We start from the raw sequence: 14486 nt of genomic DNA, 5'->3' as shown, positions 1-14486 counted from the left end.
GCGTTTAAGTGCATGGAATCGCGTGTCATAATCCTCGGTTATCCAAGCTCATCTTTTAATTCTGTAATATCCGTCGAAATGTCACAAACTCTCTGCAAGTACTTTCAACGCGGCGCGTGTACGAAAGGGTCGAGTTGCTTGTTTTCGCATAATCCCTTCACCGCGAGGGCCGCACCAACGGTGATCTGTCCTCACTTTATTTTAGGTAAATGCCGATTTGGTGATAAGTGCGTCAACATCCACACCGAAGGGTCTCCTTCGGCCCCCCATACTGACCATGGTCCAGAATCTCCATCGATACGGGGTGTGTTCAGACGGGTTCTTCGGGTTCTTCGAACTGAAATAGCCGTAGAAACGCATGCTGAAGTAAAGTCATCTGGGACTGAGGTTGCAGATACTGGATCAGACCAACCGAGTGCCTCCTCGTTCTTGCCGCCCGAAATCGACACTGGAGAGGATATCTCTGGTCTGTCGCCAAGAGATCAGCACATTTCTGAATCATCCTCTTCGCAAACCCTTGCTTCTGCCTGGCCAGCTAATGATGAGCATGGAGATAAAAGCTCTATGAAGGTCACGCCTGAGGACATCCATGCAGCTAACACGCTGTCTTCTCTTCCTTCTCCTTTCAACCATTCTCAAATGCTCTTTTCATCCGATGCGGTTCCTGATGGTCCCGCAGCTTATTCCTCTTCACAACAGCAACAGAAGCCACTTTGCGCTCTGTATGCTCTACGAGGATCTTGCACCACGCAGGACTGCCATCTTCTTCATGTCCTTACGGATCGTCAGTATCACCTTCTTCTAGCTAAGCCAATTTGTCCGCCACCGCTATGCAATCTCTTTGCGACTGAAGGATCTTGTCCTTATTCAGCATGCACACTTCGACATGCTTTGATACCAGAGGAATACCAAGCTTTGATCTTTCAACAGGAGGATCAAGGCATCCAAGGTCCTCCAGACTCTGACGCGATACCAGTGGTGCCTGGACCTGCGCCCCCAGCATGCTCCTTCTACTCGGAGGGTAAGTGTCGGAATGGCATGCAATGTCCCTATCGACACGAAGCTCCTCGTGATAATAATCGTGATATGGGGTTTAGAATTCTGAATAGTGTCTGCAAGTATTATTCGTCCCCCGCAGGGTGCAAGTATGGAAACACTTGCAAGTTCCCTCATGGAGACACCCCAGCCTCTGCTGACGCAGACTGTAACCATTCGTCAGAGATTGGTAGTGGCGGATGGGGTAATGAATATTCGACACAGAGCGACCAGGCTGGTAAGTTTCAGTGGTTTGTATATTGTCTCTCAAACATGAAATCGATACGCGATGCAGGAGACCGCGGGGATACACCCAGTGGTCGCGCTCGATCGTCTAGACCATGCCGATACCTCCAGGATTGTCCTTATCGCGAAAAATGTTTGTTTAGTCATGATAGCGACCCCGCTGAAAGTGTCCAAGCACCCAACCTGCCGGAGGGGCGGGGAGAAACGCTGAAAGATGATCCTTGGAACGCGAGCTCTTGGGACCAAGCAGATAGTAACGGAACATGGAATCCGTCAGAAATAGAAACGGCACCTACGGACCAAGCCACATCGAGCTGGGATGATCCAGGAGGAGGATCGTGGGATAATCCAGGAGAAGGCTCATGGGATAATCCAGGTGGAGGAGGAGGGTCATGGGACGATGCCGCAGATGCAGTGGTCCAAGCTGATCACCATGAACATGCTGAAGATGGAGCTTTGGATGTGGATGTGGTCCAAGAAGGCAATGAGGTAGGCGGTCCATCACTCTTGTAGCCGAATTACTGTAATCAGTGCATAGAACCCTGCTTCTGTGGTGGTGGATGAGAATTATGATGTGGTAGGGTCTTCTGTTCTTCATTAACAATATTCATTCATTCATTTTTTCAACTAGGGCCCTCCCGTTGTCGATCTTTTCAACTGCGTGGTGAAGTACGGGCCAGGTGCCATTCCAAATGCTGTCACCACGCCCTTCAATACTTCCACACTCCTGCTTTCCAATCTTCCTCCAGATATATACGATGACACCATCACCGAGATGATCCAATCCTATGGTACTCCTGTCGAAATCGGACTCGACCCCGCAGACAGGGCTGCACGGATCAAGTTTGAGGAGTGCTGGGCTGCTGCGTTGGCTGCTCAAAGCCTCGATGGCACCGAATACCAATCCATGACATTGACGACCACAGTCGATCTGTCTAGTGTTCGAATCTATGAATTTGCCAGAGTGAGCAGGACGGTCAAATTGACGTGGACCACACCCTATCGTACTGCATGGGTTTTCTATGACTCAATCACGGAGGCAAAGAGTGAGGTGGACAGATTGAACGAATTGACGCTCCAGGGTAAAAGAGTTAAGGCGGAATTCGACCGCCCGAAAAAGAACCAGAAGAACTCTTTTTCCGTGCAAATACATGGTCTTCCGAATGAGGTTGACTCTGATACGCTCAAATTCTCGTTGAAAGTACGCCCGGAATTGTCCGTCCATATGGGCCCGCCGTCCTTCGTTGGAGACCCCCTACAGCATCTTCAGGAGGAGCTTAGATGTTTCGGGCAGGTGGATAATGTTGACGTCATTACTTATGATGGTCCGGACTCGAAGACAACGGGATTTGCTCATTTTGTAACGGCGTCCGCTGCAGCCAAGGCAGTGGGAGCGCTCAATGGAAAAGAGCATGCTTCCCTGAGTGGGTTGGGCCGCCTCGTGGTTAAACACACTCATTTCATTCGTCACAAAATTGATCGGTGTATATTCACGCCCATCCAAGCTGACGTTGGATCGTTGTGTGATCCGTACACAACTTGTCAAATCCTCACCCATGACAGGGATGATGGCACAGTCGTTCTCCATCTGTTTGGAACTGACCAAGAAGAATACATGCAGGCCAGAAAATATTTAGATATGATAGTGTTGGGCGAGCAGCTGCTTGTCGAAGGGAAGGCCCTATGGGATCCTTATTTTGATTTGGTTAGCTGCAAAAATCAACTTGCTCGTCTCAACAAGAAACACGGCGTGCACGTCGACCTCGATTTTTTAAATCGTATTGTCCGCATATATGGTCCTAGAGAACGGCGGTTGGAGGCTAGGCAGAGCGTCCTTGATTTGTTGAGACTGGTCCATCCCCAGCAGTTCAGTGTACCTCTTCCTCAGCATTCCTTGCACAACCTGTTGAACGGCGGCTTGGAAAAGCTACGTGATGTGATTGGGCTTACGAAAGTCGATATGGACCTTATCGATAGAAGACTTATTGTTCGTGGCTCAGAAGAGAACAGGCGACAGGCGGAGGAAATCCTTTCGACTTTCATAACCTTTCCGGAAGGAAATGAAGATTGTCTATGCAGCCTTTGCTGTGTCCTGCCTGTCAACCGGGTCATACTTCCTTGCGGTCACTCGTACTGCCACTCTTGCTTGCACACCCTCATAAAATCTGCCATCAGACCCATGTATTCGAGTCTGAAGTGCGTCGCCGAAATGCGCTCCGGTGATGTTTCCGATCTAAGCGTTTCCGAGTGTTTGGCTTTCATCCCTCACCAAATCTTCATGCAGATCGTCCCGGAAGAGGAACAGCACGACCTCCTAGAGTCATTCTTCTTGGCATATATTCACGAGCACCCTGACGAATTCTTCTTCTGCCCGACGCCTCACTGCCCTTCAGTGTATCCAACGCAAAATTCCATCCCGGGAGCTATGCTTCGATGCCAAACTTGTCGCGCCTGGATTTGCCCGTCGTGTCGTGTTACATTTCACGAGGGCTTGACGTGTGAACAATACATGGCGGTTTTAGTGCCTCACGAATCGAAAGAAAAGCAGCATGAACCCAAAGGGCAGGAAAGACCAGAGAGTCGTGCGTTGGTCGTCATTAGCTAGGGTGCACTAGGTGTATGGTTAGATAGAAAAGACTTTTGTCGTTGTTGAGGATTTTCAAATACATTCAAGTAGTACGAATTCAAGTTACATATACCTACCCTATTTGATGCTCACAGATCGTATTCGTCCGCATTCAAGATTAGAGTGGTGAAGAAGCGGATCATTTCGAGGAGTGCATCAACGCTCATGTCTACAGCACGCGCAATCATGAGAACTTCGCAAAGTCTATGTGATATATGACACTCACTCTCATTGACGGTATGGACTCCGCTTAACCGATTTGGACCATATCCCGAATTTTTATGATTGTAACGGAAGATATGAGGGGTGAGTTTCCAGTAGAATTTTGTATCTGTGCAACCATCAGGACGAGCAGGCATCCTTTGCACAACCAAAAGACAATACCTGTGTTACCGGTCGACATGCCGGGGCCAACAGCAATGTTATCTTTACCTGTTATTGATCTATGTGCGTTGTACGTGGACTTGATTGTCCCAGACAGAAGCCTCCAGGGGACTGCTTCATCTCCGTAAAGAGGCGTTCGAGGAGCAGGTTCCAAGGCGGTACCAAAGGCGTCACTCAAGGTCAGACTGCCCTTTGAAGGAGCACCGACTTCAGAGATACTCTCTCCGAAGGCAGTAAATGTCAGGTTGAATTTATGGGCCAACTTTCTAACCGTTGCAGTGTCATGAGCTTCTGTCTTTCCGACCGAGCTGCAAATCAGCGTAAATTACAATCAAAGTGTAGTCTTTCTTCACGTACCTGAGTGTAGAGATACGGTGGTTTACGACGGCGTATGCTTGTTCAGGTAAAGCATTGGACTTCACACCGCCATGGATCAAGTCGATGGCTTGAGTGGTCTCGACAAGGCTCTTGAAAAATGGCTCCTTGAAAAGAATCTTTTCAAGTGCTCGCAGAGCCCACTCCGAATGTGCCGAATGCTCCATCGCATGACGCAGTTGCTTAGGCACGTTTGTGCCATATGCCGTATAACACTGGAGAGTACTGTATAGGACATCCTCTCTCGACTATAAAGATAGATGACTTAAAGAGGAAAAATCGGATAGGAATAAAACATACCAGTTTTGGGACGTAGGGATTCTCTTCAAACTCGACTAAAAGAGCCGAGAGTAATCCGATACTCTTGAAGTGTGAATCAGTACCGATAGGAAACTGTCAGGTGAAAAGGTTACCGTGTGGGATGGCGGAATAGAGGAGTGTCCACCAGGAGATGCCACCTCAACCTTTACATCTATGTAGCCCTTTTCTGCAATACCGGGGGTAGCAAATATGGTTCCATATTGATCTGTGAATCCACCTAGAGCAAACTCACAAATTGGGATGGGTCCAACGAGCTAGGCGACTTACCTCCTTCGTCAATAAGGAAAGCGAAGGCGTCTTCCCCGTATATTTCAAGCATAGCTTTTCCGAGTGATGCGGCACCCTGATCACAAAATCAGTACTCGATGATTTCACATAGCAAGTGTATTTACATATACTCCGCTTGCTTCTTCGTCAAATCCGAAAGCAAGGATAACAGTACGGCTAGGTTTGAAGCCCTTCTCCAATAACGTTTCAACTGCTGACCTGAATGTAATAGCATCAGTCCAAGGTTGCTGGTACGTTGAATCATAAAATGACTTGCATAGTGCCAATAAGACCACTCTTGTCGTCAGAGGATCCTCTTCCCCAAATCACTTCGCCTGACAAGAGATACATCCAAGTTCTCGAGTGACAGGTCGCTGCATTAACGACTTACCATCAAAGTATCCAGAGTAGGGAGGGTGAATCCATTCGTCTATCGTTTTGGGATCGACGGGGACCACATCTATATGATACATAGACATTAGATGTTATGATCACCATAGAAGTCACGCGCCTACCTTGATGAGCAGCCAACACAATGGGCTTCAAAGTAGGATCAGTTCCAGTCCATTCGTACAGCAGGCCCCATGTGTTGACTTTCTTTAGAGAGAGAGAGGCGTGTCTGAAAATGTATTGAGAATAAACTGACAAAAATTTCAAGCAGATACGTACGTCAAAGGATAAGAATTCAAGAGGTAATCGTGGAAAGGACCAAACGCTTCCCAACGGGGGTCAACACCGACATCATCCATGCTATCATACGACTCCGTGCTGTAGCATATCATTGAGTGCGCCAGTACTATCTTGCATGAAACCGAAACAACATACGGAATTTGCACGGCTCCAGACAACCAACTAATCGCTTTTGTCTTGAACTCATCAGTCCCAATGATATCCCCCAATTCACTCCAGAACGAGGCGTGCTTCGACGGGTACAGAGCGTCTACTTGTTGACACGATGACGCGAGTGCGTCTTTCGCATCAACCCCGTCATGATAATAGTCGATACTATACGACTTCCAATCCTGAACGTGCTCCATGACAATCTCGGACATCGGGAGCGGTCCCCAAAGAAGAACAACCAGAATCAATGTATACATCACATAGCGACTCAGCTGGCTCGAGCGACCTGTTCCAGTATTCACGGGCATTGAAAGAACCGCACCCTGGCCTTTAGAAGACATGATGATAGTCAATGGGAAAGATGTGAATTGCCGAAACTTATATGCACCTATCTGCGATTGATAGCGACGGCATTTACAACCGGCATTTGGACGGCAGTGTTCAAATTCCAAATAGCCATGGAAGATAAAGATATAAGATATCCAACAGGCGATATAGCGGTATACTGCGGTATAGACATGCGTGCAGTTAGTCTCCAAGTAGATACTAATAGTCCAAAATTAAGATAGAAATGCTTCCGCTTGTAGTTTCCATATCCGAGCATATTCACAGTCCCTGCGAACAAGATCAGCATGAGTGCCTTCCTCTATGATCGCCGAGTCATCCATATATCTAGAGCGACCAAAGGTATCAATGTTAGTCTGAGTACTGAACAGAATTACACCTACAAAATCAGATCAGCATGCCGCGTCAGGTTTCCGAACCTATGAGAAGAGAAGACCATGGTCTTGTTTCCCCGCAATTTGCGCAGTCGTTCAAACAAATCTGTTATTGCAGAGATGGTCAGCTTCGTATCGAAGAGTGAAAGGAAATATACCATGTTCGGCCGTAGGATCTAAACTGGCGGATGGCTCGTCGAAGAGTAGCAGACCCACGCTTTGTTCAGATACGAGCGATCGCATAAACGTGCGAGACCTTCACACAAGATATTAGACGAAGACAAAACAAAAGAAGAGCCACTCGCAATGCTATTCTCTGCATTTGACCACCTGATAAAGACGTTGAATTCGTGCTACTCATGCCGCCCATGCGTCTAAGTTTGCCATAATTCACTGGTCTCCCGAAGAGTGTCTCTGTACCTTCGGGCAAACCGGAATACATGTCACGCACAGGCCGCTCGAGATAAGTATCAAAGCCCTCTGGGAGTTTGTTGATGAACTCCTCTGAGCCACCGAGCCCCGCGGCTCTTCGTATCTTGTCTTCGTTAGTATGGTCTTCAGGGTCACCGAATCCTATGTTATCTTTGATCTGAAGATAAGTTAGATTTGAAAAGGTACGAAGAGATGCATTAATACCGATAGCGGAAAATGTGTGTAATCCTGGAAAAGGACGGAAGTAGCGCGTCTGATATCAGCCAATTTCAATGTTTTGATATCAAGATCGTCTATGAGAATGACGCCTTCCAGAGGGTCGTATAAACGAGCAATCAATTTCAAAATTGTGCTTTTTCCAGAACCGTTCTTGCCCACAATGACCTTTATCGGCTTCAGTATCAATGTAGTTGACCTAAAGAAAAACCACTTACACAAAGCTGTCCTTGCCGAATTATGAAGGATACTCTTTGTAGGGCGTAAGCTTCTGCGCCTGGATATTTGAAAGACACGTTCCTGTGAATGCATAAGATAGACTGAATTGGATAAGCAGGGAAGACAGAATAGGTACCTGAACTCGATTGAGATTCCAGAGCTGAGGGTCTGGGGGTTCTCAGGATATGGTATCACTCCATCTGCCACACGATTCTCCATCTTACCAACTTCGTATAGTTGTCGGATACTCGCCATGCGCTCTGCCACAGAGGAAGACCCACGAAAAAGACTATACAACGTAAAGGTAAACGAAGTTGCCGAAGATGTGATCAAGTTCAGTGAGGCGAGAGAGAGTGGTATAGAAGCAGGCTGTTGCACGGCACGGAGAGTGAAGGCAATCTAGAGTATGAGTATTAAGTGCCCCGGAGCTGTACGACGCTACTGTTATCCATACCTGAGGCAATTCACGCAATGGATCTTGGAGAAACGACAGATAACTGTCCCGCGCTTTTTGGGACGAGTAAAGGGGCCAAAAGTCGCCTCCGGCATCTCCCACTCGCCATATGCTAGTGGTGTACTCTGGAGGTAGATGAAAAGACGGAACATCTTACAAGTAAAGAACATCTTACCATGAAGAAGATATTCCCACATCCCACCAGCAACCATCTCTTTACGATGTGTCGGATTGATAATTAGACGCTTGAGTCCCTCAGACCTAATGTAGTCCTCATCTTTGGTCGTCGCGGCCCATACTGAGAAACGTCCACTTAGTATTGTGTACGAAGTATTGTAATTGAACGACCCACCACTGGAGCTTATATGTCGCGCATGTCGTCCTTCGTTTTGAAACAGTGCTTGTCCGAAACTAAGTATGGCGATGAGAGGTCCATCTGGTTGGTCATGCACAACTCGAATGAGAACTACGAGCTGAGATACAAGCTGCACCGCAGTACTGAAGATGTCGATGATGGCATTGACTGTGCCCCAGGCGACTGTAGAGCCTGAGTCAACTGCAGAGGTCTGTTCGAGCTGCTTCTGCACAGCTGGATCGTCAAACGTTGGAAGGTCCAGTCGCGCGACCGCGTGGAACATATGAATGGAATAGTATTGCTTGATTCGTGAGTTCAAAGCTGGATGAATGTACTGTTTGGCATGTGAAACCAGCCGAGAGAACAGAGAGCATGCAACCCGCCCAGTTGCGACGTGAAAGAGGAGTGTTTTGTCTACGGTTCGCTCATCGATGGCGATTTGAACCTAGGAAAGAGCGAAATTTTTACGAGGGATGAAAAAAGGAGGAACAAACTTGCAATGTTCAACAATTGCCCAGAATACCTGCGAAGGTTGCATCAGAATGCCTACGTGCCTCTATGGGTATTAGGACGCACCAGAGGGCTACTGCTGGTATCAAAGCACCCAGGATATGTATAAGAAGGTTGAGTCCAAGGAGAATCCGGCAGAATCGAATGTTCCCAATATCCCTCAACATCCTCCAGAAATATGGCATGCTACCCAGCATCTCGACATAGGTCTCCAACCGCGACGACCATGGTATCCGAGCGAGCACCTCAGGCTTTTCTTCGTAAAGGTCCCATACTCCAACACGTGTATATGTTACATTTTTGCTGTCTGACGGGTCGAAGACTCCCTTTCGAGTGCTGCGCCGCTTCCGCGGAGGACGATACATGGATGTAAGACGAAAAGAACGCAACTGTGGTCAATGTCATTGTAGTACCGAGTAAGGAATTTCAGTATTCCACGGGATCACGGCTGGTAGCATCGGACTCAATCGTACTCCACTGTGAGGTTTCATATGATGAAAGTTTTTCAAAATCTCTCAACAGGAATCCCCAGTGATAGCATTACAGATTTTATCATCAATAATATTATAGTTTTCGAGGAAATCAGCCCGTGGTATGTGCGTACAATGAAAATGCTAGGTGGGGTATAGCGTCGCCTATACCTTCTTCAAATTGCGGTGCAGTTCGGGCTTGACGAGGACCACTCTGTCTAACAGTTTTTTCACCACGTGGTCCTTGTTCGAGTTGAACGAAGCCGTGATAGATTGGAGCTTTATGTCTGTCTCCTTGTCTATTGATGCCTGGGCACTCGACGTTGTCCCTGCATGCTGTATACAGTCGTTAAGAATTGGCTGGAACGCGGAGACGGTGCACGGACCGATGCTTCAAATGCCTTGAATTCTGCTTCCTTAGCTTTCTTATACGCCTCTATTTCCTTTGATGCTTCAGAGCGAGCGTCCTTGAGTTTCTGTACACGGTCTACGGGACGTAAGCGTAGTCTCGGATCGGCAGGAGCGACTGCGCACATTGACGAGCTTGTTGTACAATTTTGGCGGCCTCTTTTTCTGCCTCAAGAAGGGTCTGGATTCCTTGAGATTGTTGTGCTGCCTAGAGAAGGATAATGAGCAGGAAGATAAAGCAGAATAATGCTGGCAACTACCATTTCGTGGTGGTTAAGTGGCAGTTACAGATGTCACAGTCACGCCGAGGCCTTGAAGTGAATTCATCACCATCGGTCGTGGGGGACGTCGTGAACGATGTCGGGCACCCCAGTGGACCCCCTGCAGACCCTTCAGGCGGCATTGACCGTGCCTGCAAACTCAAAGGAACAGGCAGACCTCTTGGCTGCCCTCCGTGAATCCTTGGAAGCCCATCCAGGCCCCATCCGTATCCTTGTAGGAACTCTCATCGGAATCGTCGCAAATACCAGTGATTCTCTGTTAAAGAGATGGGTTCTCGACCTTCTACAGTTTGCCATTTGTCGGTCTACATTACCTCTTGACCAGAAAACACAGCGTTAGTGAGGTCGCATTGAATGAATTTTTGTTCTTAATATCTGTTTTATTAGTGGCATCGCAAGCGTTGGATACATTGGCTCAGTTACTCGACGATCGAACACCTGCAATTGTCAAGGTAGTCATTCAGTGTCTGACGACAGTGTATCCGCTGTTGTTTCGATTATTGTACGCGTCTTGCCCCGAAATTTCACTTCCGGTTTATCTTTTGCCATAGATGTTCAAACCGGTCGAATCCTGCCGCATGGGATACGTTGTCTTCCTGCAAAGCACGCATTCTCGAATTCGTGTGGAACCCCCGTGCCAACAATGGTGTAAAGGTGTCAGCGGTGAAATTCATGCAGAAGGCTATTCTGGTGCAGACGCGCGGTATTTCCGATCCTCGTGTGCGTATGATAGTCATATCTACGTATCTGAGTCTGATGATAGGCACCCTGTTCAGCTACAAAGCAAGAACGACCCAAACATTTCCTTCTGTCCCCCCGACCATCCGTTCATCTCTGTCGCCAAGCTAGAAAGCGAGGGCCAGAAGCTCTTAGAGAACGTCATCACCATCCTGTTCTCAAGCCCCAACGTTGATATACTCTCAGCAGTATTGAACAGCTGGGCATCCTTGACCAAACTGCGACCAGCCATGACACCTGTGGTCATTGGCGTACTTAAACAGTGGACACCAGCCGCCCTTGGCGGACTTTCTACCTCGAGCGTCAAAAGTGTCGAGAAGGCAGTTCGCATCCTTCTCATCCATATATCACGCATCCCGAACAACACGCAATACGGTGCTCAAATTAACGAAATCATCTCTCAGCAAGCCGTCCGAATGGAAAGAGCCCTCATTGAGGAGAAGAAGCGGAAAGCTACTCAAGCATCTATCATTGACCTTAAGAAAAGACCGCTGCCCGATAGCGAAGGCCCTACGGATCCTAAACGCGTCAAACTCGACTCTGAATGCGGCCCTTCTTCCTCATCGACAAATGTCCTCTCCTCCTTCGATTTCACGACTCTTCCCGCCACCCTTATCACTGACCTCATTGTTGCTAATATCGAAGCCTTTACCGAGTCAAGTTTAATTGGGCTCGTGCATGCGTATCGTCAACGGAGGGGTCTACCAGGACCTCAAACATCCGAACCTCCTGCTTCACACACCATGGCCCCATCTAATGTGCTACAAAGCAATAGACCAGACGAAGGACGCCGCAGTCCTGTATCCCAGCCTCCACCCGAATTACAAAAGCCACCGCCTGTCGCGAGAGTAAAAGACGAGGAGCCAGTGGATCCACTGCAGATGGACATTGATCAAGATGAGATAGAATATGAGCCTGATAGGCTCAACGAAGAAGTATATTTTCTCCTTTTATTTCTGCAAACGCTCTAACATTTGACCTCAGCTATCAGGACCTCTCTCTACTGCTGATGCTTCCACCAACTTCCCTGCCTCCATAACGACAAATCTCACGCTTCTCAATTTCAAACTTCCTCCTCCAAGAGAATTCAGTGACTCAGAACGTACTTCAGTAGTCACCGATTCAATACAACGTATATGGACAGGGGCGGAAGAAATACGTGCCAGTTTTGTGGATGCGGGTGTCTCCCCTGATTCACAGATCGTTAGTGCAAGGGGTGCGACAGATATGACCATGCTGTTACTGGTGAGAATGATCACAAGAGTCGCAAAACCACCCGTGGAAGTGGACGAAGACGGCGATGAGAAAATGAAGGAGAAGGAGTCTGAGAATGAAGATGCTGTTGATGCCTACTATGAACGACAGGACCAGATGAGGCAAGCTCTCTGCGATTATATCATGTCCGACTTTCCATCGCGGTACGTTGCTTGACTGTCATATTGCTGTAGACTGACATTTTCAACTAAGGATACGGCTTGCTACGACGTGGATGAATGAAGAGTGGTACAATGATCGAATAAGGTCTGTGCGCGACCCCACATGGGTAGGTACCTGTTCTTGCAAAGACAGAACCTAAACTCAGAATATTCTCAGCGATTAAACTACGAGACCTGGTTAAACCAGATAGTAGCATCTTATCAAACCGTCTTGGACGGAAAAGATCGGACGTTTTCACGCTTTCTTTTAGATCTCCCTTCTATACCCCCCGATGTTCTTGTTCTACTTCGGGACCTATGTCTTGATCCTGACAGGTTTGTGAAGGAAATGTTCAGAGCAAGCGTACATTGCTGACTGCTCAACAGTCCAGATAGGATGCAAGTAGGTTTTACAACTTTGCGAGGATTTGTTATCCAGCGACCTGCCATGCGTTCGGATGCTCTCAATGTACTCCTTGACCTGACGACCCATCCGGAGAAGAAGATTCGAGGAGCTGCCATTAATACAGTCAAGCTCTGGGTGCCCAACAGTCAGCCGATGGATGTCATGGTTCGGGAATTTGCGCTGCAAATGCTTCGAAAGCTCCAGAACTCCCCCAAGGAAGTTTCGAAGGAACTGACGAAGATTTCTGTCGATGGCGACTCAGAGATGCAGGTCGATGGGAGCACAATGGCGGAGACAAAAGGACACGAGGATGATGAAAACATGGAAGACGGACAGTTGCCTCCCGAGGATTTGGTTCAGACTCCGTACCTTCCGGAGCGTATCGAATTGCCTGCACAAAAGAGCCATGTTTTGCAGCACGTGGAATTATTGTTCGCGTTGTCCGTCAAGGTTCCTGAATTTTTGGAAGAGTGCGTTCCATTCATTCAGTCTCCCTACCCAATACTGATGCACATGAAGGATCTTTGCCGCATATGGGCAGATGGATGTGACCGTGCAAGAAGCTGTTCAAGAACTTATTACCGCCCTGATTCGTTCACTGGGCTCGAATCACGGTAAACTCCTCACTCTGATGCGGAATTGTCCACCAGGGGCCGAAACCCTGGCGCTTCGCGTCCTTACCATTTTCACTGAGAGTGGCCGTCCAGGCGCGCAATTGGTGGCGCTGGTCAAAGCCCTGATCCAAGAACGGGATCTCGATGCCAGGTTCCTCATTCCCATCATCGCAGAGATGGATAAGGTAATGTTTTTCTATCATGCTATTTCAGTCGGTCACTGATCGGTATTACAACCCTAGCCTGATATCATTCGGCACCTACCACGAATTGTTTCAATACTGAATGGAGAGCCTGAACCCAAGAATCTGGTCCGTTCAGTTTTCAGCTCTGTCGTAACGACGCCACCGCAAACATTTGGGAGTGTCACATCAAATCTTCCTAGAGTTAGGCAGAGTGAATTGCTTACGCCTGCGGAGCTCATGGTTTTACTGCATGAGGCAGAAAAGGAGATAGGACTGAAGAGCGCAATCGAAGGTAAGACCGGCGTATATGCTAGTTGCTTTTTTAATCGCTTCAACCAGCTATCGGGATCTGCTTCTCGATGACTGACGTCTTCCGGTCTGAGATTCTTGCCGTGGTCATGCAGCAGATCATGGACGAACCCGTGTTGCCAGTACTTTTCCTTCGAACGGTAAGAGATTCTTGTCCGTCATGTTACCAAGAGAACCGAGTCTGAAGGCACAATCTATAACAGGTGATCCAGGCCGTTACTACGTACAAATCACTCGTAGGCTTTGTCTCGACAACACTGTTGTCCCGACTGATTACGAAGAAAATTTGGACGAACCCACCGCTATGGGAAGGGTTCATACGGTGCGCGAAAGCGATAGCACCGGCGAGTTTTGGTGCACTGCTGCAGTTGCCGAAAGACCAACTACGGGAGCTCGTCGATAAGCAACCAACGTTGAAGTCTGGTCTTCGTGATTATGTGATGAAGAAGGCGACGAATAAAACGCGAGTATCAGGCTTTCTGGATATTTTTGGAGAAGCGGAGGAGACCAATTCTCCGAATCCTTCGTGACCAGATTCTGTTCGCTGCCTGATGTAAATTTATTGCTAGCCATGTACATCCATACCTCTAGTTATATTTGTAGGACAAAACTGAACTTATTGTATCTTAATTATTGCATTATGGAAGATTTTGTTGACGCC

General features: G+C 47.9%; 5 protein-coding genes across 5 annotated transcripts; 2 read left to right on the top strand and 3 right to left on the bottom strand.

The window, feature by feature from the left end:
* Positions 1 to 78: 78 nt before the first annotated feature.
* Positions 79 to 3886, top strand: BT62DRAFT_1007973 (uncharacterized protein; the record flags this gene model as incomplete). The annotated part of the gene is made up of 4 exons (XM_043177402.1): positions 79 to 1273; positions 1331 to 1770; positions 1820 to 1858; positions 1913 to 3886. The coding sequence occupies 4 exons, from the start codon at positions 79 to 81 to the stop codon at positions 3884 to 3886; spliced, it is 3648 nt and encodes a 1215-aa protein (XP_043037817.1).
* BT62DRAFT_933983 (carboxypeptidase S) lies at positions 3858 to 6453 on the bottom strand. Its single transcript, XM_043186655.1, has 13 exons — positions 6080 to 6453; positions 5924 to 6022; positions 5770 to 5873; positions 5646 to 5714; positions 5532 to 5589; positions 5380 to 5473; positions 5255 to 5330; positions 5080 to 5204; positions 4967 to 5029; positions 4649 to 4914; positions 4292 to 4599; positions 4134 to 4238; positions 3858 to 4076 (listed from the first exon to the last, which is right to left on the bottom strand). Exons 1-13 carry the CDS (start codon positions 6433 to 6435, stop codon positions 3997 to 3999), a joined length of 1803 nt encoding a protein of 600 aa, XP_043037816.1. The 5' UTR covers positions 6436 to 6453; the 3' UTR covers positions 3858 to 3996.
* Positions 6454 to 6482: 29 nt separating this feature from the next.
* On the bottom strand, positions 6483 to 9447 carry BT62DRAFT_236062 (P-loop containing nucleoside triphosphate hydrolase protein). Its single transcript, XM_043180166.1, has 12 exons — positions 9066 to 9447; positions 8988 to 9012; positions 8487 to 8934; positions 8310 to 8432; positions 8135 to 8259; positions 7817 to 8079; positions 7680 to 7761; positions 7450 to 7629; positions 7119 to 7402; positions 6972 to 7069; positions 6823 to 6919; positions 6483 to 6766 (listed from the first exon to the last, which is right to left on the bottom strand). Exons 1-12 carry the CDS (start codon positions 9362 to 9364, stop codon positions 6655 to 6657), a joined length of 2136 nt encoding a protein of 711 aa, XP_043037815.1. The 5' UTR covers positions 9365 to 9447; the 3' UTR covers positions 6483 to 6654.
* Positions 9448 to 9532: 85 nt separating this feature from the next.
* BT62DRAFT_952051 (V-type ATPase) lies at positions 9533 to 10179 on the bottom strand. The gene is made up of 4 exons (XM_043188216.1): positions 10138 to 10179; positions 10004 to 10085; positions 9856 to 9956; positions 9533 to 9805 (listed from the first exon to the last, which is right to left on the bottom strand). The coding sequence occupies exons 1-4, from the start codon at positions 10138 to 10140 to the stop codon at positions 9635 to 9637; spliced, it is 357 nt and encodes a 118-aa protein (XP_043037814.1). The 5' UTR covers positions 10141 to 10179; the 3' UTR covers positions 9533 to 9634.
* A 55-nt stretch (positions 10180 to 10234) lies between these two features.
* On the top strand, positions 10235 to 14355 carry BT62DRAFT_970937 (uncharacterized protein; the record flags this gene model as incomplete). Its single annotated transcript, XM_043189000.1, has 13 exons — positions 10235 to 10493; positions 10546 to 10660; positions 10710 to 10878; positions 10935 to 11831; positions 11881 to 12314; positions 12364 to 12439; positions 12490 to 12647; positions 12708 to 12936; positions 13012 to 13187; positions 13237 to 13516; positions 13574 to 13808; positions 13856 to 13965; positions 14029 to 14355. The coding sequence occupies 13 exons, from the start codon at positions 10235 to 10237 to the stop codon at positions 14353 to 14355; spliced, it is 3465 nt and encodes a 1154-aa protein (XP_043037813.1).
* Positions 14356 to 14486: the final 131 nt, after the last annotated feature.

The sequence above is a fragment of the Guyanagaster necrorhizus genome (genome assembly GCF_019112545.1).
Source record: "Guyanagaster necrorhizus MCA 3950 unplaced genomic scaffold BT62scaffold_18, whole genome shotgun sequence".
In the NCBI taxonomy this organism is placed as follows: domain Eukaryota; kingdom Fungi; phylum Basidiomycota; class Agaricomycetes; order Agaricales; family Physalacriaceae; genus Guyanagaster; species Guyanagaster necrorhizus.
Note: the sequence above shows the minus strand (reverse complement) of the source record. Positions and strands in the feature narration are given on the sequence as shown.